This window comes from Balaenoptera musculus, chromosome 3, assembly GCF_009873245.2.
Source record: "Balaenoptera musculus isolate JJ_BM4_2016_0621 chromosome 3, mBalMus1.pri.v3, whole genome shotgun sequence".
Classification (NCBI taxonomy): domain Eukaryota; kingdom Metazoa; phylum Chordata; class Mammalia; order Artiodactyla; family Balaenopteridae; genus Balaenoptera; species Balaenoptera musculus.
The window spans coordinates 9,287,875-9,312,522 of NC_045787.1; the positions used below are offsets into that span (position 1 = coordinate 9,287,875).

At 44.2% G+C, this 24,648-nt stretch overlaps 1 protein-coding gene across 4 annotated transcripts in view; it reads right to left on the reverse strand.

Moving 5' to 3' along the window:
* The window catches only part of CTNND2 (catenin delta 2), a 930,783-nt gene that overhangs the window by 123,429 nt on the left and 782,706 nt on the right, over positions 1-24,648 (reverse strand). For all 4 annotated transcript variants that reach the window (XM_036848145.1, XM_036848147.1, XM_036848146.1 and 1 more), the window contains 2 exons: positions 17,291-17,408; positions 11,378-11,563 (listed from right to left, as the gene is read on the reverse strand). In XM_036848145.1, coding sequence (XP_036704040.1) covers positions 11,378-11,563; positions 17,291-17,408 — 304 coding nt within the window. The remainder of the gene's footprint in view (positions 1-11,377; positions 11,564-17,290; positions 17,409-24,648) is intronic.

Genomic DNA, 24,648 nt, shown 5'->3' on the forward strand with positions numbered 1-24,648 from the left:
TGGGACTTCCCTGGTGGCGCAGTGGTTAAGAATCCGCCTGCCAATGCAGGGGACACAGGTTCGAGCCTTGGACCGGGAAGATCCCACATGTCGCGGAGCAACTAAGCTCATGCGCCCCACTACTGAGCCTGTGCTCTAGAGCCCGCGAGCCACAACTACTGAAGCCCACACACCTAGAGCCCATGCTCCGCAACAAGAGAAGCCACCACAATGAGAAGCCCACGCACCGCAATGAAGAGTAGCACCTGCTCGCCACAACTAGAGAGAGCCCACATGCAGCAACGAAGACCCAACACATCCAAAAATAAATAAAAAAACAAAAAACAAAACCTTTGGATTGAATGCTCGTGTCCCACCCAAATTCATATGTTAAAGCCTAACCCTTAATGTGATGGTATTTAAAGGTGAGGCCTTTGGGAGGTAATTGGGTTTAGATGAGGTCATGAGCGGTGGGGCCCCTATGACGGGATTAGTATCCTGATAGATGAAGGGGCCAGAGCTTTCTTTCTGCCATGTAAGGACACAGCAAGAAGATGGCCATCTGTGAATCAGGAAAGAGGCTCTAAATAGACACCGAATCTGCTGGCCCCTTGGACCTCCAGCTTCCAGAACCGTGAGAAAGAAATGTCTGTTGTGTAAGCCACCTGGTCTAGGGCAATTTGTTACAGCAACCCGAGCTGAGCAAGACAGAAGTCACAGTAAGCACTAAGAAAGTTTGGTGTCAGTGTTACGAGGACCCTCCAGCTACATCCTGGCTGTCCTGCCCTGGAATCTCTTTTGGGGACACGCTGGCAGCAAAGAAGGAGTGAGTAAGGCAGGATTATGCTGACAGTAGATCACAGAACAAACCAATAGACTGACTTGTCATCCCAAGTAGCACCACATTCCCTAACATATTATCAGCACTTTTGTTTTTCAGTTATATATATATATATTTTTTCAGCTATATATATATATGTATATTTATCAGACTATTTTCCATTATAGGTTATTACAAGATATTGAACATGGTTCCCTGTGTTATATAGTAAATCCTTATTGCTTATCTATTTTACTTGTAGTATTGATAGTTGGAACCTGTCAATCCCATACTCCTAATCCCTCTCCTCCTTACCCCTTTGGTAACCATAAGTTTGTTTTCTATGTCTGTGAGTCTATTTCTGTTTTGTAAATAAGTTCATTTGTATCATTTTTTTAAGATTCCACATATAAGCGATATCATATGATATTGGTCTTTCTCTGACTTACTTCACTCAGTATGACAAACTCTAGGTCCATCCATGTTGCTGCAAATGGCATCATTTCATTCTTTTTTATGTATCAGTACTTTGCTTGACTGGCTTTAAATGCATGACTGCGCAACTAGTATCAATAAAACAAATGAGCGAACAGTTTATATCATTCACTATCCAAAATTGTTAGAATTGAAAATATGTATTCTCTCTCCAAGAAGGTAGTGCTCAAACATTTTTAAAAAGGAAGAGAATAAGATGCTCCCATGTTAGAAGCCAAGGGTCTGCTGAAATCTGGACACAGTGGTTTTTGATGTGGTCACGGTCAGGGAAGGAGATACACACTGGCCATTGACTGTAAGGAATGCCTGCTTAGGAAGAAAATCACACACCTGTGGGAATGGGCTCAACGTGTGGGTTTTTAAAAAAAGCCTTTCTTTAGACTGGCTTTTAATACTTTTACTTCTCCTTAGGGCTTAAATTCTATTTTAAAGATTTCTCTCTTAGCTGGTTTGAGGATGGAATCATGGAAGCCGTTTGCTCCTTATACGAAAAGAGAGGACTGACTTAGGGATAAAAATCAGAAAGTTCAGGGACTTCCCTGGAGGTCCAGTGGACTGTGTGCTTTCAATGCAGGGGGTGTGGGTTCGATCCCTGGTCGGGGAACTAAGATCCCACATGCTGCAAGGTACCGTAAAAGAAAAAAAAAATCAGAAAGTTCAAAAACCAGAAAGTAAAGATGTGTGTACACTTTACAAAGAGACTGTGTAAATGGATTCTTTAGGGGATGGTGGCTCACGAGATTAATTATTACATTCATAAAAGCCCCTACTGAATGAGAAGAATTAACGAGGGAATTTCAGCTCCTCCCTCTGAAGGAGCTTACAACTACCCCAGTTTCTACTTCCAAGGCACCGGGCTAGGTACCACGGACATGCTAACAAGACGTTCTCACCTACATGGAAGAAGGATTTACATTCTGGGAGGAGCGCTGCTAAAATACACAGCTCCTACTGTCGCATATGTCACAGCCATTCCAGTCTACGTACGGAAAAGAGCTTTCGCTGCTGTATGTTTGGAACACAAATAGAAAAGGCCTCTTCACCAGCGGAAGGCATCTCTAGTGCCTAAATTTCTCTACCAATGACAGAGAATGACAGTCAGCATGTGTGCAGGCTCATTTCTCTTTTAAAGGGATTTCAGTGACACAAATGGGCCAGAGGTACTGCAAGGGAAAGGGAGTGGATGTGCAGTGACAGGAAAACAGTCTGATGTTAAAATCCCACTCTTGCCTCCCCGCTGAAGTTACACATCACAGAATGTAGGAAGAGAAGATGTCTAAAATGGTAAACTGTCAGGGAATGTTCCTTCATGCAGGGTTTGGGTAAATTAGGCTGCAACCTAAACGCAGTCCATCCACTGTTGGCCACTTTTGCTTGATTAGGTTTGAACAGCAGTTACTAACTGATTTTTGCCCTGACCGTGTTTCATCATCACTTTCAGCTAATGGGGGGAGGGGAGGAGGAAAAGGAGGAGGGCAAGGGAATGGAAGTAATGGTTATTAAAAAAAAAAAAAACTCCAAGCAACTGTCAAAAGCCAAAAGAGAAAGGATTTTTGTGTTGACGCTTGGGAATTTGGAAGGAAAGGGTAGCTCGGGCGTCTGACTTCCCCTGGGAGCTGTTCAGAAGATGTCGACTACAGGGAGGCTGGACCTACGGAAAGAGAGGACAGAGGTGATGGCCAGTGACTCGTATTCATGTGGTACACGTGTCTCCAGGCTCTCCTTGCAAAAGATACGGGGAATTTTGCACTTGAGAGATTAGAAACCTGTCTTAAAGGTGAGGTCGGCTATGGTGTTTTCCAAACAAGGCTTCAGAACAAAAGACCTTCAGGGACAGCCTTGCTGACTCACCTCCGTGCCTGTGTGGGCGCGCACCCCTCAGGAGAAGGCGGGAGGGAGGCGGGTAATGCTGCCAGCTCCAGAGATTGGCACAAGGCGGCCACTGTGTTGTGACCACAGAGGAGTGTTATCAAGGCTGGTCTACATCACCGGGCTCGCCTGCCGCTTCCCCAAGTCATCCTGATGGAACCAACTGGAACACCAGTAATGCTCACCTAGAATTCTCTCTGCTCCTAACTTCTCATCCACATCTAGGGAAACCTGGGCTATGACCCACCCCACTACCTGCTTTGTCCAGGGACTCTGTCCCTGACTCGCCAACTTCCTTGAGGTAGTCCTGTAGTCTTGTTTGTTTATATCTTTGGTGATACATCCCTCAAAGACAGTCTATCTAATACAGTGGTTTTCAACTGGAGTGATTTTAACACCCAAGGGGACAATTGACAATGTCTGGAGACAGTTTTGGCTGTCACAACTAGGGAAAGCTGTGCTATTGATTGGTGTCTACTGGGTAGAAGCCAGGGATGCTGATAAACATCCCACAATGCCCAGGACAGCCCTACAGCAGGGAATTACCCGGCTCCAAATGTCAACAGTGCCAAGGTTGAGAAACCCAGGTCTAGTCTGTAAGACACAGACTATTGACTGATGGCGTGGAGTACTGAATGGTAAAATGTAGACACAAACTAAATGAGACACCAAAAATTGAGCGTTAAGTCTGTAAACCCACTAAAAGTGGAAAAGCAGCATTTCTAGGTGATGGGATAAATTTTACATGAGAGGTGCAGAAGAAGGAGAAGCATCTCACTCATTCACAGGGAGTGGCAAAGGACAGTCACCGCACAGAAATGTGCAGCCGTGATCTTTGTGGGCGCAGGCGATTTATTGCTTTGAGGACATGAAATAGCATGTCTTGAGTTACCAAGCTCCTGGCATATGGTGAGGTGACGGCAGAGCAAGACTACACTGCTACCAGCTGTGAGGGCTGAGCGGCAGCTGAAATCAGCAGATGGTTAGAAAGGAACTGGTATTAAGCCACAAATGAGAAAGTATGGTTACTAATAAGGAAACGGAAACTGCCTGGAAGAAAGAAAAACAACCTGTGATATTAGGAAACGAGGACTTCAAAGCATCAAGAATGTCACAAAGGGGCAGATCCATCAGGTGATAATAAAGCAAATCAAAATGTACTCACACTGTCTGTCACTGGCATCCAGAGTGATTAAGACAAATTTTGGCTATGTAGCCAGAGCCTTAAAAGCATTCTTTGTAAAAGTAAAACTAGATGTTTTACTTTTAAGAATTTATCCTTGAGAAGTGATTAAGGGTATAGGCGAGATTTAACTACACGGACGTTTATTGCAGTTTATGTTAGTTAAAATTTGGGAGCAACCTAATTTTCTGATCATCGGGGACTGGTTCATGCAACACGGCAGACCCCTACAATGGAATTCTTGGTAGCCCTTCCATATTCTGGTGTAGATGACTCTTTACTGGCAAGGAGAGAGGTCATGCAGAGCCAAGTGATAAAGTGTCTACAACAGCCTGCAGAGCAAGGCAGGGTGGGTTGTGCACCCACACCTGTCCTTCCCTTCGGTGGTGTGCCAGTCACCTGGCTGCAGGTAATCGGGGGCTACACTGTCTGCAGAGAATTTGCAAAGAGCAAAATGGATAAAAGTTGGTCTTTCTTATTAGCACGTGCAGACAATTCTAAACAATTTCAATGATAAAATATCCCTCCTTACCGAGGTAGAGAACTCCTACTGCACCCCCTTAGTATGCCACTGTACCCCTTTTCCCTTTGGTTAAGAGAATGCCCAAGGTTCACCTAGGGTCACGGTTGCCCCACAAAAATACTACACATCCCAGTCACCCCTGCAACTCAGGTGCTAATGTGTCCCATCCAGAAGGAGAGGGTGTAGGCAACAGTGATGTGTGTGACGTTCAGCGGGGGCAGTTCTAGAGGAAAGGGTACTCCCCTCTGTCTTCTTGGCTCCATTTCTGCTCCTGGACTCTGGATACAGAGCCATCTGTGGACCATGAGGAGGAGGGCAGCATCCTAAAGAGGCGAGCATGGCAGATCTAAGGAGCCTCCGGAGATTCTGCAGACCAGAGCCGCCAGCAGTGCCGACTTTTAACATTAGCGGGAAATACACTTGTCTTCTCTAAGTCACTATGAACTTGGCTGTCTGATGTGGTAGGATGTGTCTTAACTCACACTCCAACCAATATCGTATAATTGTATTTTGAAAGGTTAAACAAAGCTATGCATAAATACAGAGAGAAAGAGATCAGAAAGGATTAGAGGCCCAGGTATACATTTTTATTGTGGCTCACACTAGAAGGGAAGATGATGGGGGGGTGTGCATTATTTTCTTCTTGTAGCTTATTGCTATTTTACTCGTATATTATTTACATATTACGTGTGCATGTATTTATTAATATAAATATCTATAAAAATTTTGAAGTTATTTAAAGTATTTTTATAGATATAATATTTTTACTTATAATTAATACATATTTTGTCTCAAGGAGAAACTTATTTAAAATTTAAGTAAGTTTAAAATTCAAATCTGCAATGTACTGATTTAAACTAGCAATAAAATTCATTTTTGTGCTTTGGGACATTGATTGCTATTTATTCTCAGAGTCCCACTTCTGGGCCAACAGCATCCATGGGACACAGTGGGCTATGTGTGAGTCTCTTGAGGCGGCCCCCAATACAAAGTCCTGAAACTCCAAGGAAACTTTTCAGGGGATGGGATTTCATGGCATCTAATCCCATTTATGTATGTCACACACTGACATCTTCAGAACTAAGCATCTTTTAGTCTGGTGTGATCAAAGTACTGCTTCTCCAGGGGTACTCTGAGATACATGCATCTACACTTGTTGACATGAACTGCAAGTTCTCAGATGATTATCATGATCTAGAATGTTCATTAGGTTTGCTGGTGATCACAGAGTCAGAAGGTAATAAAATGCAGCACTGCCACGAGAAGCTGAGGAACAGCCTGAACCACAAATGGAAAGAGAAGGGCTATGCCATGCTCCTGGCTCACAGCAGCCCTGGGAGGCCAAGTGTCCCAAGAAGACAATGGATGAGGCTGGGACCACCGACTGGCAACAACCCCACAGCAAGAGCTAGAGGCCCTAGTGGACCACAGCTGGACTGCCATTCAGCACAGCTGGTGCTGGGCCTTGGGCTAGATGTCAAAGACGGAAAGAAGACCCACACAGTCTTGCCCCTCAGAAAATTCTCCCTCTAGGAGATCAACTGCTGTATGTGACTGATAATGTGATGAGCACTGGAGGAGAAGTTTAAATAAGACCATGCAGGGCTTCCCTGGTGGCGCAGTGGTCGAGAGTCTGCCTGCCAATGCAGGGGACATGAGTTCGAGCCCTGGTCTGGGAGGATCCCACACGCCATGGAGCAACTGGGCCCGTGAGCCACAACTACTAAGTCTGCGCGTCTGGAGCCTGTGCTCTGCAACAAGAGAGGCCACGATAGTGAGAGGCTCGTGCACTGCGATGAAGAGTGGCCCCCGCTCGCCGCAACTAGAGAAAGCCCTTGCACAGAAACGAAGACCCAACAAAGCCAAAAATAAATAAATAAATAAATTTATAAATAAGACCATGCAGATGCAGATTAGAGAAGGATTCACTTTTTACTTGGGAGAACTCTTGAAAGGGTGGAGTGATGTATTTACTTGGTTTTGAAGGATAATTCTCCAAGGAGTGGAAGAAGGGAAGGGGAACGCTGGACAGAGAAGCAGCGTGAGCAGAAGTGAGGAGTTGGCCTGCGGGATGCTGGGATGGGCGGGGAAAGTGTGCAGGGTAAAGGCCTTGAGCTTCTGCGAAGACATGTCTATAGTCATGGAAGAAATTAAGGGGCCTTAAAGGTTTTACACGGAAGCCCAATACTATTGCTTTTGTGGATAAGATATCATGCTGATATCTTAAGTGAAACTTCCCACAATCTATGCATTTGGCATCAACAACCTAGAAAAGAGATGAGAAAGAGTAATAATACTTCTCTTAAATTGATCCCAGCTCACTAAACAAAGATTATCAGGAGAGAGAGAAAGTTGATCATATAAAAATGCTGGATCAGAATCATCTTTGAATTCTGATAGGTTTACATCCTCACCCATGTGGATATATAAATATCCCTGTGAACTAAAAAATTCAGAGGTGATTCAAGCAGAAGAGAGATTTTTGAACTCTAGGGGATCTTGCTTGTTTTACTTCTGTTTTTCTCTGCGGGTTTCTCTGTACACAGTCAAGTTCACACGGAGTAGGTCTTGAAGGCCCAGGTCTGCTCGCGCCATCAGCCAGCGGCACCCTGTTACCTCTAATCCATGTTTGAGCACCACTGACCCCGGACACCATCGCAGGAACCTTGGCCACATCCCAAATCGAAAAACAAACAAAAATGCTTATTTCTACAAAGGGTGGGAAAGCAGATAAATCAATTTTGTCTACTGCTATTTCCCTGGACCTCAGTCTTCGGATTGCCACCCCTGCCCTGCTCTGCCAGGCTGCTGGCACAAAGCCCTGCCAGCGGCGGTGAGGACCATGCCGGGTGAGATATGCCTCTTGGCACATGACATGTAGACTGCTTTGGCGGAGGGTCTAATTGAAAAGAGCTACTAGAGAAACCAGTCATTTCTCAGAATTCAGCAATAGGCACTGAGCACAAAGTCAGAAATTAATGAATTTGCAAGGTCCTTTTGGACCAGAATACGATGCATGGAAGTGTCCAATACAGCCACACACAGGGGCTTACATCTGATGGTTCTGTATCATATATTTTCTTGAATTATCCCTATCAAGGATCTAAAAGAAAAAAGTTTCCAAGATTTTTATTATAACTAAATCTGATCTGCAAAGTATAGTATTTTCCAAAGGTACAGAATACCAATGCCCAAGGTGAAAGTCAACATAAATTTCTGGAATTCAGCAAGTGACAGAGTCAATCACTAAACCAATATTATGATTTTCATCACTTTTGCTTCCTGGTAAAATCTCTGGCTCCTCTGTCCTGGGAAAGATCTGCCATGGATTAGATAACTTTTCATTTTATCTTATTCCTTTCTCTGAGGCAACTCAAATTTAAGAGAAAAAAACATATACATTTGCATAAACAAACACTGACTTGGTCAGTTAGTTCCTTTTTGAATATTATTTTAAAATAATATTTGAAAAGATTACAATTGTAATGCCCGTTGTAGAAAATTTACAAATACATATAAGAAGAATCAGTCACTATCTTCTATCATCTTTGATGTACTGCACTTTTTCTAAAAAAACATATTTTTTGTACATGCATACATTTTGTATTTGCGTATGACACATATTTTACTAAACTGGTCAGGTTGTATCTGCATTGTATCTATATCTATATACCTCTTTCTTCATTTCACTTTGCATTATACACTTTCTATAATCACTACCTATTCTTTAAAAAGACTGACTTTATGAGCAGTAGAGATTCCAGGGGATGTATTATATCTGACCATTTTTATAGCTGCAAACCTAGAACTCCATCTGTTTACATCCTCATTAAGCTTGATACTGAATTTCCTGGCACTTCAAAATATTTTTGTATTATGTAGGAGAACAGTTTGAAAACATTTTTAAAAACTATCATTTGGTTGAAATAACTTTGAAGCTTCTTTATAAACAACAAAGTTCCATTGTATTTTAACTTACGGTGGTTTCAGCAAAACATTCTTAAAGAAATTCTTTTTTTTCTCCCTTAAAAGAATATTGTATGAAGAAAAATGGAACAGACGGTACACATTTTCATTTAGGTTTCAGGCAAAAATCATAAGATTCTACTTATCATTTTAGCTGACTGAACTTAAAAGAGAGCTCACTGACGTCATAAATTATGGTTTGAAGTACAGCGTTCTGAGGTGGAACATCGCTCACCATGAGGTTTCATAGAAGCAGCTAACACCTTGGAAGAAGGGCTTTCTATCTTGGGGTGATGTCCATGAATGTTCTCTTCTGACCCCTGGCTTCTCTGGACCCAATCAACTCCTAATCTCACATGTCGTTTGAAAGACCTCAAGCCACGTGAGCACACCTTGGCAGAGTTGGGGAAAGGGTTCAGTGTCGGGGCAGAATCTTACTTAAAGGAGACACCAGGGCCAGGCACAGAAGCCATCAGTAGGGTGTGCTTCAAAATCTAAGCCATAGACTGAAGAGAAAACCATGAAATCAGAGTGAATTTAACCTCAGTTTAAAGTTTTTTTCTTTTCTTTCTTCCTCCCTTCCTCCCTCTCTCCCTCCCTCCCTCCCTCCCTCTCTCTTTCTTTCATTCTGCCTGCCAAGGTTAATGTCATATGAATGGACTTCCACAAATCTGATTTCCAAAGTTGCCTGGGCCCATCCCACAGGTTCTGAATCGTTAGGTTGTAAGTGAGATTCAGGTGATTTTGATCACAGGGCAGACTGTAAAGCACTATATTCTTGCCCATAGGCTTTTCTTCCTTTCAACTTTACTGAGCTTGCTTTCCAGGGTAAAGCAGTGTAGGCACTGGGCCCCACGGTATACGATACCACAAAAGGAAACCATGAGAAGAACCCATGTACCTTTGTTAGGCCATCTTTAACTTATTTGATATTGAAAAATATTCAGAACCCATAATAGTTTGGTGCCCTTAAGTACCAGGTAGGATAACTGAAGTGTGTGACATCACTTAGTATAATACTTGGCACATGGCAGGTGCTGGCTAACCACCGCATCCCCCCTGGTAGGAGGGTTCTAAGAGGCAGAATTAAGAACCACGGCCCAATCCTCCCAGAAGGCTCCTCCAATTCAGGGGGAGATGGAAGACACAGAGTAATGATCCAGGACAGGAGAAAAAGCAGGGCTGGGGATTTATTTCTGAGTGGAAGGTCACTGTCAAAGAGGCAACGAGCCTGTATCTCCTAAATTATAGGCATGTTTAAGCTGGAACACGCAGATCCAGAAGCTGTAGAAAGACCTCGAGCCTCAGGGGCTACAAACAGCTTGAGAACTGTAACGTACAAAAATTCTAACACTGACACATTCAGGTTAAATGTAGGAATTATGTTTAAGGACACATTCCCATTAATCCTTACCATGAATAAAATAGTTCCTTTAACCCTCGCTCGGAGTTAAACTATTCCAAAAATAGTTTAGAAAATAGTGTGCTGTGATCTAAACAGATACTTTTGCAAATTTATTTTGAATTAAAACCCTGGCAAGAGAGCATGTTGGGGATTCTGTCCCACTTTCTCAGCCATCCACTCCTGAGGACAGTCAGATCTTGGGTTTATGGGACCCTCAGCAGCTGGAGATACGACCATAGCGTCCAGGGCAAGGCTGGAGGTATAACCACAGTGTCAGGGGAAGGCTGGGAACATGACCACAGTGTCCGGAGGAGACGGGAAGATCTCAGTGGCAGGGGTTTCTGGCAGCCGCAGGACGGGCACTTTTTCTCATTACTCCCTTACCTGGGGGCCTGGTGGGGGAGGGGTTCTACCTCCCAGAGGCTCCCGAGGGGCAGGGCTGGAGGCTGTTGTGTTTTTGCCAAGGCTGAGAATCCCAGCCTGTGGGCCTTCACTTCACTGCAGGGCAACCGACAGCTGCTGGAGGAAAGGCCGTTCCATTTTGAAGAGGCCTCTCCAGCTGGACAGCTATCTGGAGTAATCGGAATTGTCCCCCAAGGCCAAGCTTCTAATGTCATTCTGTTGGGAGGGCTGTGAATTACTCCGTTTTCCAACAGTAAGTGCAAGATTACATATCCAAAAGTTCCCAAATGACCTATACAATACATGTTGGATTTCTGCGCCTCTCTCCTCAGCTTCCCTTCTTAGACCACACCTATCCTGTGCAACTGTACCACCTGCAAGGCACCCGCCTGGCCCCCGCAAGGACCGCAGTAAATGTGTGCATCGCCACAGAAGAATCAGCGCCTGCATCTGACTCGACTGTGTGAGCTGGAACCTTAGAGCTTGCCCTGGACTCAAGCGGCTCTTTCCCTTCTTGAAATTTCCTATCTTGGCGTGGCTGCAGAACCTGAGGGGAGTCATGTAATGCTCCAGTGTCTCAGCTGTGAAATCCCCACGGAAAGCCTGTGCAGACGCGTTAGTGATGTGACCGCGTGTTAGAAACGCAGAGCCCTGCACCTGCAGACACAGACGAAACATGCATGTTGTGATTAGGGCAGGGGCTGATTGCATGCAGCTGCGAGTCCCCCACATCACCTGATCTTGAGATTTCTTTTTCTTCTTCTTCTTGCCCCAGCACCCGGAGCTCTCTGCATCTTTGCCATTGGCCTCACCGCAGAGCAACCCGTCCAGCTCATCTGTGCCCAGGTGCTGTCCCTGAGACGTTTCTGCTGCCAGCCGGTATGAAAGGTTCCTTAAAATGCACACACAGTTTTCAACGGTCTGGAGAATCCAAAAAAAAAAAAAAAGGAGGAGGAGTGAATAAAAACTAACCAGCACTCCTCTACCCAGAAAAGCAATCCATCTTCACACACACATTTTTCTTTTGATGCATGTAGCCGCTGCCCCTAAAGGCTCCCTTGACAGCCACAGTGGAAAGAATTTAGAGAAGCTTGGAAAAGTCTTAAGACCATTTCTCCCCCCAAAGATACTACTTATCAACAAGAGGTCCTTTTATGAGCAGCTGTCATTGATTGAAATTCACTTGTGAGTGAGGAAGAACCCACAACCACGAGAGGTCCCAGATGGCGTCCACTTACGGACAACGGCCGCATGAGGACTAGGGCTCAGAACCACCAAGAGCCACAGATAACTGGATTTCTGTCAGCTCAGCTCTGGGAGGGCAACACTAACATTTACTATCTACCAGGGCACTTTCTGGGAGTGAAACAGGGCAAGAGGTGCAAACCAGGGTCGTCCCAGGCAAGCCAGGTTCTGTGGTCACTTGGGGGCATCAATGTTTCCATGCTGATTTTCTTCGAGACGTCTGGTGCTCCCATTTTCCTGGCAGGGGTGTTAAACAGTGGTTAAGGACACACATAGAGCTGGATACCTGTAGAACCCTAGGTCTCTGACCACTGGCTGTGTGACTCGGACAGTGCACCCAATATCTCTGTGACCATATCCTCCTCTGTAAGACGGCCATAATAGTGGCCACGTTTTAGGCTGCTGTGTGGAATAGGGGAATTAGAGTATTTACATGTGATAGGCAGAATAAAGCTCTCTGCCCCAAAGATGTCGACATCTTAGTCTCTGAAAGCTGTGAATATGTTAGGTTATGTGGTGGAGGGAATTAAGGTTGCTAATCAGTTGGGGAGATTACCCTGGATTATCTGGGGGGTGGGGCATGGAATCCTGAGGGCCCTATAAGCAAAAGAGGGAGGCAGAAGAGTTAGAGTGAAACCACGTGAGAAAAACGTGACCTGCTATTGCTGGCTTTAGAGATGCAGGACGGGGCCATGAGACAAGGAGTGTGGGCAGCCTCGAGAAGCTGTAAAGACAAGGAAACAGATGTCCCTCGAGCCTCCAGAAGGAATGCAGCCCTGTCGACACGATTTTAGCCCAAAAAGACCCATTTTGGACTCCTGATCTCTAATATGGTAAGATAATAAGTTTGTGTTTTTAAGCTGCCATGTTTGTGGCTATTTGTTATAGCAGCAACAGGAAACTAACCCGGTACGTAGGTACTGAGAAGAGTTCCTGGCACACAGCAAGTGCTATACAAGGATTTATATCATTAACAATGGTGGAGATGGTACTGCTGGGAGGTCCAGAGCTTGTGACCTAGATCTAATGGGTCCATGATGTAGTCCTGGCTCTGCCATTTAATGAGCTGTGTGATCTTGGCCAAAGTGTGAAATCTCTCTGTGCTTCTATTTCCTCCCAAAGTCCCCACTGTCAAATTGGAGATTAGGTCTCAACATACGAATTTTGGGGGAACCAAACATTCAGACCAGTGCATCAACCTTTTGACCTTTGTCCTGGATTTGAGGAACCGAGGGAAGAGGAAAAAAAATACCAAATTTTTACAAAGGACAAAATAATGATGGAAAAAAAGTTGAACTAAGTTTTATTTTTTAAGTTTAAATTTACATTTTTTTATTGAAGTATAGTTGATTTACAATGTCATGTCAGTTTCAGGCGTACAAAATCTGAAAAAGAAGAGGTAAGTTGTCTTTTTAGAAGCATGCCAACTTGGCTATCATTTTTCAGGCACCAACTGTGTGAAAGCCACCATTCAAGGCAGGGAAGATCGTTCCATTTTACAGATGAGGTCTGGAGCTTTCAGTAACTTATACCAGATTGCACCACTTTTTCTAGTCCTAGGTTGGGACTGGAAGGGCGGTGAGGGCTGCCAGGGTCCATCCAGATCCTGCACTGTTCCCACCTTTGACTGGAATCTGGCAAAAGGCACTGTATATGTTTGACATGACTACTGGGGGCAGGAAAACCAGTTTTCAGGGTATATTTCTGGACCTTTGCCATTCCAAACCTTTCTTGTCAGCTTCTCAAGGTTTCATGGGCTGCTAATCCCACAAGCTTTGAGTCAAACTTGATTTTCTATTTCAAGCATCCTCTCAGCATCGAAAAAGGAACCGGCATGAAAGCAGGTAAACACAGGACAATGCATGAAAGGGAGAATAGTCTCTCCCTGAAAAGAATACGTTATGGCAAAAGTCAGAACGATTTTTAAATCAGCTCAAACTGATTTTTCTTACGTCAAAGACTTGGGAGAATAAACTTCTTTCTCATCCTGCTGTTCATCTTCCCTGGGGGCACATCCACGCCTCTGTTTAACAAATGACTACTGCGGAGTAAATCCGCTGTTTTAAGAAATGTTTTATAATCTACCTGTGGCTGAGGGATGACTTTGAGAGAAGCTGGATGGCGGGGAGAGAAAGGAGAGAGAGAATGGGGAGGGGGAGGGGGGAAGGGAGACGGAGGAAGTGGTAGAGAGGGAAGGATGGGGGTGGCCCCAGGGGTTGAACTTATCTCTCCTTAAGCTTGGTTTGGGAGGGTTACCAAGTCAAGAGCTTTTCTCTGCAGGGGCAGGAAAAAAAGAAAATAAAAGAAGACAGCCACCGCCCTCCTTGGGGACACCAGCAGAAGGTGGGTGGCAGCTGGTGGTTTTGGTTTCCATATCCATTGCTGTCAACAGAGATTTCAGTAGTTCCTCTTGGTCACCAGGGTCATTTTGACTCCTTATTTTCTATTAGAAAGGGCTAATTTGGAAGGTGTCTGTAGAACGCTCCACCATATGTTACCCTTTCAACAAACTGTTCCAGTTACAGGAGCTGAGCTGAGAGCGTGCGTGGAATCCAGGCTCTTTCACTCATTAACTTCGCTGGCCTCAAAGACAGCGTGCACACATTTTTCCCTCCTCTAACTTGTCACTGAGAAAGCTCAGAAGTGGCCAAGCAGAGGGCTGAGTGGAAAGTGATGGGACAATAATTACGTTAAAACTCAATGGCACATTCTGGCCAGCAAAGCACTGCTGAGTAGTTTATCACATTTGATTCTTTCAACAGCTATAAGGACCCTCCTTGTCTCCAAGCTGAGGTCACCCGGGTCCTGTCCTTGGTCATCAGGAGGAAGAGATGGCACATTTTCCAGCACGCTCCTGGGGCCAAGCTTAGTGTTCTTGCGGCTTAATCAGGAATATCTGAGTCTTCTGTTTCCTCTTCTTTTAATTTTTATTTTCTATTGGAGTATAGTTGATTAACAATGTTGTCTCAGTTTCAGGTGTACAGCAAAGCGATTCAGTTATACATATACATGTATCTATTCTTTCTCCAATTCTTTTCCCATTTACTTTATTACAGAATATTGAGCAGAGTTCCTTGTGCTGTACAGTAGGTCCTTGCTGATTTTCTATTTTAAATATAGTGGTGTGTACATCAATCCCAAACTCCCAATTTATCCCCTCTCCCTCCCACCTTTCCCCTTTGGTGACCATAAGTTTGTTTTCTAAGTCTGTAAGTCTGTTTCTGTTTTGTAAATAAGTTCATTTGTGTCATATTTTTTAGAGTCTGCATATAAACGGTATCAGATATTTGTCTTTGTCTAACTTCACTTAGTATGATCATCTCTAGGTCTATCCATGTTGCTGCAAATGCCATTATTTCAAGGAATATCTGAGTTTTCCGACTCCAGCCCTAAATGGTCCTCAGTTTTTCAGTTTCCTCTTTGGGGGGAAATGTGGACGTTAACAAGGAGAATCTCCAAGGTCTCCCGAGAGTTTGAGGAGTCTGGTCCTCTGACACATCAGAAGAAACATGTGCGTGCCTCAGAGCACTCTGATTTTGGAGAATGCTCCTGAAGGCTGCCTTACCCACCCAGTGGTGGGCACTGGGCCAAGACCAGAGGCTGTTGACTCTTATTTTATTCTCAACTGCAAGGCCCAGACAGTATTAAAGCTTGCTTGGTATCCATAAGGCTTAGCATCCCCTGCCTTAGTCTTTACCACTTTGAATATTAAGATCCTTGGCATTGCAGCTTCTGTGAATTATGAATTACCTTCAGTAGCTCTTTTCAAAATTCCTCTATTGTGTTAACGGGTATCTGTAAATACTCAAGACATCTTGACTGGTTGCTTCTTTAGGGACTTAATTTTCCTGTCAATGATATTAAAAGGTCTAAAATGGCTGTTAAGGGCATTTACAAGAGAGGTTGATTAAATCTTTTCTATCATATTTCACTTTTGAAATTGATGTCGTACACGGTAAATGAATGGATGCAAATGTAACTGAGTGGCAGTGATAAGATGACAGACAGTGTCATGACTGGAGTCAGCTGGTACTCAAAGGGTCAGAGTCCCAGAAAATATCATGGGTCCTAAACTTTAGGGAGTAGGGCTCAGGCATCAGTAATTTTCTAGCTTTTCTAGTAATTTAGTTTTCTAGTTTTTTTAGTAATTTTCTAAATTTTTCAGTCACTCTAATGTGTAGTCAAGGTTGAGAAGTGCCATGCCAAATCATCCCCATGCCAATGAGTAACTAAATGGATAAAATCACTCTTATTTTTTCTTTATCTGACCTGACAACTAAGTTACATTATATTGTATTCCCGACTAGTGTCCATTTTAAAGCTGTATCTACTAAGGCGGTTCTCAATCCAAGATGCACATCGAATCACCTGATGAACTTTCAGAGGAATAGAAATCGGAGACGAGAGTTGGACACTCAGATTCACTCAGGGGGCTGTGATGGGGTCTAGGCACATGCATTTATTAAATGTTCCAAAGGCAATTCCGATGAAGAGCTGGTATTAAAAACCATGGGATTGAGGCTCTGGTTCAGAACCAGGGCCAATTTTTGGCTCCCCGTGGTATATCTGGCAATATCTGGAGACATTTTTGTTTGTCACAACTGGGCTGCGGGAAGGATGGTACTGGCATCTAGTGGGTGGAGACCAGGGATGTTACTCAACATCCTACAGTGCACAGGGCAGCCCACAGCAAAGAACTGGACCCAAATGTCAACAGAGTGGCTCTGGAGAAGGTCTTATTAAGGTATCACATTCATCACATGTATTACTTGAAAGCATCAGTAAAGTCTGTGTTGATACCAGGATATTATGAAATTACAAATTTCTTATTGAAAACGAACCAAAACTAATCAAAAGACAAGTGAAGACAAAACAAAATAGCTCAAACACCGGTGAAGCCCACCCAATTCTATTTTGGTTTGCGAACTAAAGCACTGAATGGACACCAATGATCAATGTCTTGACAGGCTCGTTTATGTAGCATTTTGACAGCATTTATTTACACTTCATCAGGCATTCCTTACATGGCATTGGACAAAATTAAGTTGTTCAAAAGCTATCTTGTAAGAATATAGGATTATTTGACTCTCAGGTAGTTTTAATATTTCTTTTTCTTTTGCCAATGGATTTTAGAAAATAAAGCTAGAAGATCGTGGGCAACCTGGTATGTGAGAGTCTATACACTCATCTGGAACACCTGTAGTTACAATAACTTAATCTAAATTTTTATTCACTACTAATCAAGAATTAAGTGTCTAGTTCTAGGCTAGGATTAAAAGTCGATATAGATCTCAGAGCGAAAGTATTAAACATCGCATTTACTCTCCATCCTTGTTAGCCACTGTTTGGTCCCCTGGGCAACCTTCTTCTCTAAGATGCTTCACCTATGCAAATTCAACAAACCTTGCTATCGATCTCGCTGCTCCCCAGCGCAGACTGAATCACGTAGAGCAGGGCATCCGTGAGCCCATCACATTCCCGCATCCTCCTGCGGGCCTCCTCTCCGGCTGAACTAACATTCCTGCAAAGCAAAAGGATGTGTCAGCGCCCTTCACGGTGGTCACCTCCTCTCATAGTTTTAATCAAAACACTTTCCTTGCCTTTTCAGGTTTACCAAGAATATAATTTAATCAGGGAGGATGGCCTCCACAAAAGCATCCTAGAATTAGGTGAGTCACAGATATCTGCAAGGAAACTCTCTAAATGGAGAATGCAGAATTCCAAACACGTGATCCGTGAGAGTCCTGTGACCGCTAAGAAGGGAGACTTTGGCCAAGTCTTCAAGGTCTGCTTCATTTACAGTCGACCAGGGAATCAGAAGCTCTTTGATTCAAAGGATTCTTCTTCTTTGAGAAGTTTGAAATACTTCTCAAACACAAAGCTTTCAACTTACTGAATGAAGTATTTTAGAGATATAATTTCACCTGCCTCAAAAAGATACCTACCTTGGCCCTGCCAGAGGTAAACTTCTAGAAATTTATTCTAAGAACACAGAGATTTCTGTGAAAATTTAGTCATCAGGATGCCTATGGCACCTTTTATGGGTAGGAGTTGCCCAAACTCCTTCCTACAATGGCACAGGTTGAGCTAAAGCCAACAGAAGGGGCCCCTTGTAATGAAATGCACAGCTGGGAGACAGAGAGAGCTTCCAGAAGGTACAAAAGACATGAGACAATCTAGTCAAAGGTGAATCTTTTGGGTGCTTTTAGTTATTCCACCACCTGAGAGGGTGTTCTTGTCTTCTTCTCCAACCGTGACTAAGGATTCAGTTCCAGCAGAGAACTTCTGCAGTAACTGAATGAGAGACAGCACAGGCTATTAGAGGGATGCTGGAGGAGATGAGTTAATGGAAGGTACAAAGGGGCTGAAAAAATTTAGAAACTGTGGGGAAGGGTGATGGAAAGAGAGAATGATCTTGGTAGGGCAATGGTTCTCAAGCTATGGCTATTATCAGAATCACCTGGAGGGCATGTTCATGGAGATAGCTGGGCCTCACTTTGACATCACTGGTGGAGTCCGGTAATTTGCATACTTGGTAATGCTCACACTGAAGACCTAAACTAAAGTAGCTCTAACTCTACTTCTAGGGGGAGGGTTTGGTTGGGGAGGGTAGTGTTCTTCAGTGACTGCTGGGGCCAGCCATGGGGCAGATTCCAAGAACCTGTGGCCTTAGAGCACACAGGAGTAGCTGAACAGAATGAATCTTCAAACCCATGTTGTAATTGACACAAGTGTTCTCATTTCATTTTTCCAACATCTCTCCCTGTTATACTTCATTCTGTTTTACAGATAAGAAAACTGAGGCTCAGAGAGGTTGTCCAAGGCTACACAGGTAGTAAGTGGAGAAGCTAGAACAAACCCAGGTCTTTGAAGGACGGGAAAGCAAAGGCTTCAGGCTTGGTGTACAATATGGACTATGCTTTTTAGGAATTAAATCAAAATAAAATAGGCTCAATGCTAAAATGCTACTGAACATAAAAGTTTTCTTTAATATCTAAAAAGTTCTGCAGACATGTTTAAAGACGATCTATCAGTGTTTTAATGTAACACTGGGAAAGGTTATTCAATTCACATTAGTATTTTTGGCATTTGCTGATCTTAAAATATAAACAAAACTCCTCAGTTCCTTAGATAACATAACTGAGCAAATACTGGCAGCATTTTTATGGAAAGTGTTATAGATTCTGCCTTGGGGTGGCCAACCCTCGTTCTGACAGCATCTCTAGGAGGGAGGAAAGAAATCTTTCTGCAAAAGAAAAAGTGGTGAGAGGCACACTGGTATTATTATTAGAAGGATGGTCTTTGTAAAAGAGCATTTTTAGACCATTCCTCCTTGAAATGATTTTCACCAGGTCGAGCTCTGACACTGTTAGCGTACTAGGTTTGTCAAAAATTCCAATCATTATAGCACTCAAAAAAAAAAAAAAATTCCAATCAGACCTCTTTGGTCTGAAGAACACTGGGTGCAACGTATGATTGTCAGTCTTAAATCCTGCCTCTTCGTGCTTTGATGAGGTCACGTTTCCAAAGACAGAAGAATGGAATTTGGACTTGAAAGAACTGTAGGGGTAGCTCATGTGCACCTTAGTCTCGAATATCCTCTAGCCTTTCCCCTTATCCACGAATGCTCAGTCTTTCCTCCTTTGAGTGGCTTCACGATGGGGGCAGACTGCCTCCTGATTCACAAATAAATATCCTCATGATCAGCCCTAGTTTCACTGGTAGTCAATGAATGGGCAGGGGCAACCGATGGGAAAGACCAGGAATTAACAACTTTGTCAACATTACATGTTTTCAATATGAATTTGAGCATTTTCTTATTCTGGCTTGTTCTAGTCTAGTCTCCTCCACAATTAAACCAATTTATTAACTGCCTACTATATTAAAATATGCAAGATACTACATATTAAAATGTGTAAGATACTGAGAAATGAGAAAGACTAATATTATAAGTTAAGGTCCCAGCAGGGAAGAGGAAGTAATTAGGACGCACACATAAACACCACCCCTCGCAATGATACAGAGGGGAGAGTGCAGTTACCACGGTGTCTGCAGGTAGGATGAGGCTCCACATATACTTTTAAGTGAACTGAGGTGTGAACACGTCTCTTTTTCAATGAGTAACAGTGTCCTTCAAGCCTTTGGGGTTGGGTTTCCGCTTTTTAGCAACTATTCCCGAGCAAGTGAAACATATCACAAGATTACCTTTGGTTTTTCACTCTGGAGGAGAGGAGGTTTCCTTTCCTTCCTTCCCCCCGTCCCAACACAAAATTTACTATACTTGTGCATTTCACTGTTTAAAAATAAAAATCCCAATAGCCTTATGTGTTGGTCACTGAACAGTTAGTTGTAATTATGGTCCCAGGTAGGTCTCTGATTAAGAGCCAATGTCCAACCTACAAAGTCCCTCCCTCCTGTTGTACTTAAATCATCTTCTGCTCGTCTCGAGGGAGGTGATTTCCACGTCTGGCTAGAAACTGGTGCAGCAAAATTCTATGCATAAACGTAACACTGAAACAAAGACTTGTAATTATTTCGTAAAAAGCACAATGATGCTATAATATCTACTCCTTAGAAATAATCTCTGTAATCTTGATTGAACTGCCAGTTGCTATGTCATTTGGAAATTTCTGCTTAAAGTAGATTCTATAATCTTTTTATCTAATAGATGAAAAACAAACACAATTTATTTTTATATCTTACAATTAAAAGATATAAAATCTCTTACAGTCTCTCTTATTCAAAGGTAGCTAGCTAAACTGCTCTATTTTCCCTATCTTCAGTGCTGTTTCACATCTCATTTCTTGGAGACTTCATCACTCACTATGCTCATTTAAAAAAAAAAAATTCAATATCCAGTGCACATAGGATCCAAAGTGGAATTTACACGAAAGAGTTTGGTTTGCATGATGCCACTTCAGATGGTCAGGATACGGGGGATCAAATCACATAGAAAACTAAGGGATGAGATTTTGAGTAATCAATCTACTTGAAATTAATCTCTCCCTTCTCCGTACTCCCTTTGCTCTTTGAATCTCCATTATTGATCAGCATTGATTTTGAATTGGAACTATTTAGGCTGTGACCTTATTGCTGCCTTGGGGCCTTCAGGAGGGTATTTGTATATCCAGCATGCAGCTGAGTGCCCGACACGTCCAAGGTGCTCACTGCCAGTTGGCTATTACATGTGCATTCAGCTCTTCCACGGGATTGGAATTCACAGGTAGTCCACGACTGATTGACCTCTGTGCTCCACGCTTATTGGGGAAGTATCAGATGTCTGTTACACCATCAGTGCAGCCTTCTTACCCTGTGGTTTGTGCTCTGCCACTACAACCCCCATTCTGGATTATTCAGGGCTGTCTCAATTTGCAAAGAAAGATAAAGCAGTTGCAAAGTGTATAATTTGGGGGAGGAAACTTGTTCAGTTTGAAGTGTCTTATGCTTGTTAATAATATTGATCATCCACACCGTGTGCGGAGGGAAGTGCACAGTTTCGCCACCTGAAGCCAACCAGGCTTTCCCAGTGTCACACCCACCTCACCCTCGGGCTTGTAGGAAGAGTTTTCTGGTTTGAGATTAGTTTGTCTTGCTGTGCTCTCTGTTACCTCCTCTCCTCTCCACCCCACCTGATCCTTGGGCCTTTATAATCTGGCCTCCATAGGGGGTCATCTCACACCTGGCCCACCCCCAGCCCCTGGAGTCCTGGGTTCCAGCCCTGCTAAAACTCCGAACCATCCTTCCCTACAGCCGTACACAACTCTGCGCTGCTGCTCATTGGGCAACTTTGTCTCATTTCCCAATTTATAATCAGCAGAGCCCAGATGCTGGGCCTCTGCAGGATCTGGGCTGGGTTCCTGAGACTATATACAGGTGTCAAGAGTGGGACGGGGCTGCCAGAGGGCTTTAGAGAGCGGAGCAGAGATCGTTTCAAGAAACACAGGTAGTTTGGAGGCAAAGCTGAAATACGAAGCCACACACTGAGTAGGGCCTTGATGCCAACCCATCAGGACAGGCAGGGAGAGAGGCAGAATCCACCGCAGATGACAGCACAGAGCAGACCTGATGTTCCAGCTGGTCCCTCCATGATGTGGAGGAGGGACGGGATGCATCCTCTTTCTGGTGGTCTGTTCCTTGGTCCCCAGTGCATAGCACTGAATAGGAGCTCAGTGAGTGACTGCTGAATGAAATGATGCACGATTGTTTTCAGGTCTGTCTCCTTCTAGACCAGAAGTACTCTGCCTGGGTGATTTTGCCACCGGGAAACATTTACTGATGTCTGGGCACCAAAGGACGTTTTGGTTGTCACAAATGCGGAGGGAGGGGGTGTTACTAAGAACCTCCGATCAAAATCAGCAGTGCCGTGGTTGTGAGCAGGACACTGCTCCCAAATCTGGGTTCCAGGAATCAAGGGTACTTGTCTCCTTGGGGAAACAGCAGCCATGCCTCGTTCTCTCCTACAAAACGCCTTGGGAGACCTTGTCTCTGGGTTCCAAGATCACCGACCAGAAGCCCCCAATCTTTTCCTCTCTGGGAAAGCTGAGTGTGCAGGGCCTGGGAGGAAGGGGTCCTCCGTCCGGCCAGCTGCGTCAACACAGCAAGAGCCACCCAGCCAGATCCTCTCACTCCAGGTGCGACAGTTACGGGGTCCTGGGTGTCGCGCGAGCCCTGCCACGTCTGTCCTTCCCCTCTCTCTTCACTCAGAGGAGCTGTGCCACAGAAGTCACTAGGGCTCATCCTTTTGATCTGCAGCTTCTCTGTAGAAAGGGAGCAGCTTGTTTCCTTCTTATCACTCAGTAACCTCAATGAAGACGGATGCTCTTGTGTAGCTGGTATGGGGCTACCTAGGGGTGAAGGCACATAAATGCCTTCTCTCGGTCTCCTCATCCGGAACGAGCCTACAGGGATGGTTTGACCTCACTGCATCACAGGGACACACAGCCAGGTGCTCAGGGCCTGGGTGGAGTCCTAGAGATAAATGTCTACTGCTTCAGCTGCTTCTCGCTCAGAGCCTCCCACCCAGGGGTGAGCGGGACCCCATGTGGACCACTGGGGCACCGTGGGGGATGTCCTGTACCGCAAGCACTCAGGGAGGGTGGGGAGGAACGCAAGGTTTCACAGCTGCGCTGACAACCTCATTTTCTTAACTTTGATCACTGATTTGTAAACAATCTCAAACTAATGTAAATGCATTAAAACAACGGGGGAAATGTATCAGTAAAAGTAAACATCCACACTTTCCTTCTCCTCTGTCCAAGGACATCACTGTGACCGTTTGGTGTTTATCGTTCAAGATTGTTTTCTACTCATACAAATAAAACGCGTAGGAATGTTTTTGCTTTTTGCCACAGCGATTCCTCAGGCACTGTGCTTGTGTCCTTCAAAAGTGGATCATTGCCTATTTTTTAAAATTATTATCCTATTAATAGACAGCCAAGTTATTTTAAACTCTTTAGTGTAGTAAGTAATGTTAAGCTGAAATGTGGAGGAGTTGTGAGTTTTGCCAGGTGGACCCTGCGGAACCATTTTAGGGAGAAAGGGTAGCAGAGATAAATCAGTTCAAACCAACAAAACGACCCACCCTGATTGGCACCTACTGTGCTCCACACCCAGTGCCAAGTCTTGGGATAAAGAGGAAAACGCCTGGCCCTTGACCTTAGGAGCTCACCGTCCAGGAAAGTAAGCAGACATACATTTGATGTGCCTGAATCTGATATCATCAGCATGAAACCAGCAGTATGAAGAATTTGGGAACCAATCCCCCTTGGAAGCGATGTCCAGGCACTTCCAGTGAAATCTAGATGTTCCTAGAAAGCGAACACAGGATGACATGGATGGAAGTTTTACGACTCACCTTTATTTAAGGTGTAATTGAAATCTTTGCTTAAGCTATAATTCTGTAAACTTGGACATCAACTGTTTTCTTTAACATTTGTAGCATCAAGTCATGGGTTGGGACTTAAGAAGTAAGAACACAGAGTACACTACATGCGTTCTTAGTAAGAAAGCATTTCGTGCAAATTTAGTGGAAAGTACCTTCAAATTTGAAGGGTACACATGGGCTTAGGGGTACTTTTAGGTGAACAGCCTGTGTAAATATCAACCAAGCACAGCCATGCAGAGGTGGGGTCTCTGGGCCACTCTCGGCATGAACGGAGGATAGGACCTGGCAGGGAGAGGTGGCATTCCGTAGCAAATATCAATTCTGGCACATAGCTGATACATTTTTACTAAGTCTGGCATCCTAAGCCAGCCCCTTGTATCTACTAAAACCATGGTGGGCTCATGGTTCACCAGCGTAACCTTGTTGATGCTCTTACCAAACCACATAACCTGTGCTAAGTCCTCCTTGACATCTAGCTGCTGGCAGCCCAGGTGGGTTGCTCTGAGTGCCAGGCAGTGCATCACCAGACCTTCTCCTCCTGCCTGGTGTAGCTCAGCAGGAACATGCAGGTGAACATTTATGACATTTGGGCTCCCCCCACCTGCCTGGTGAATTCAAGTCATTCCAGAAGCATTTCCAGTGTTGCCTTTTTCTGATCCTACCCAGAGAGCAGAGCCAAGGATGACAGAGGATAAGTCCCTGGCTTTGAAACCTTGCAATTGGGATTTGCTGGGCTGGGTTTCCAAGTTGCTTTGGACCAGCACTCCATTTTATTTTCCATGTCTCCCTTTCTGGAACTGGAATGTCTATAACTATTATCCTGTGCTTGTCCCAGCGCTGTATGTTGGGGGCAGATAACCTGTTTCTTTAGAATCAT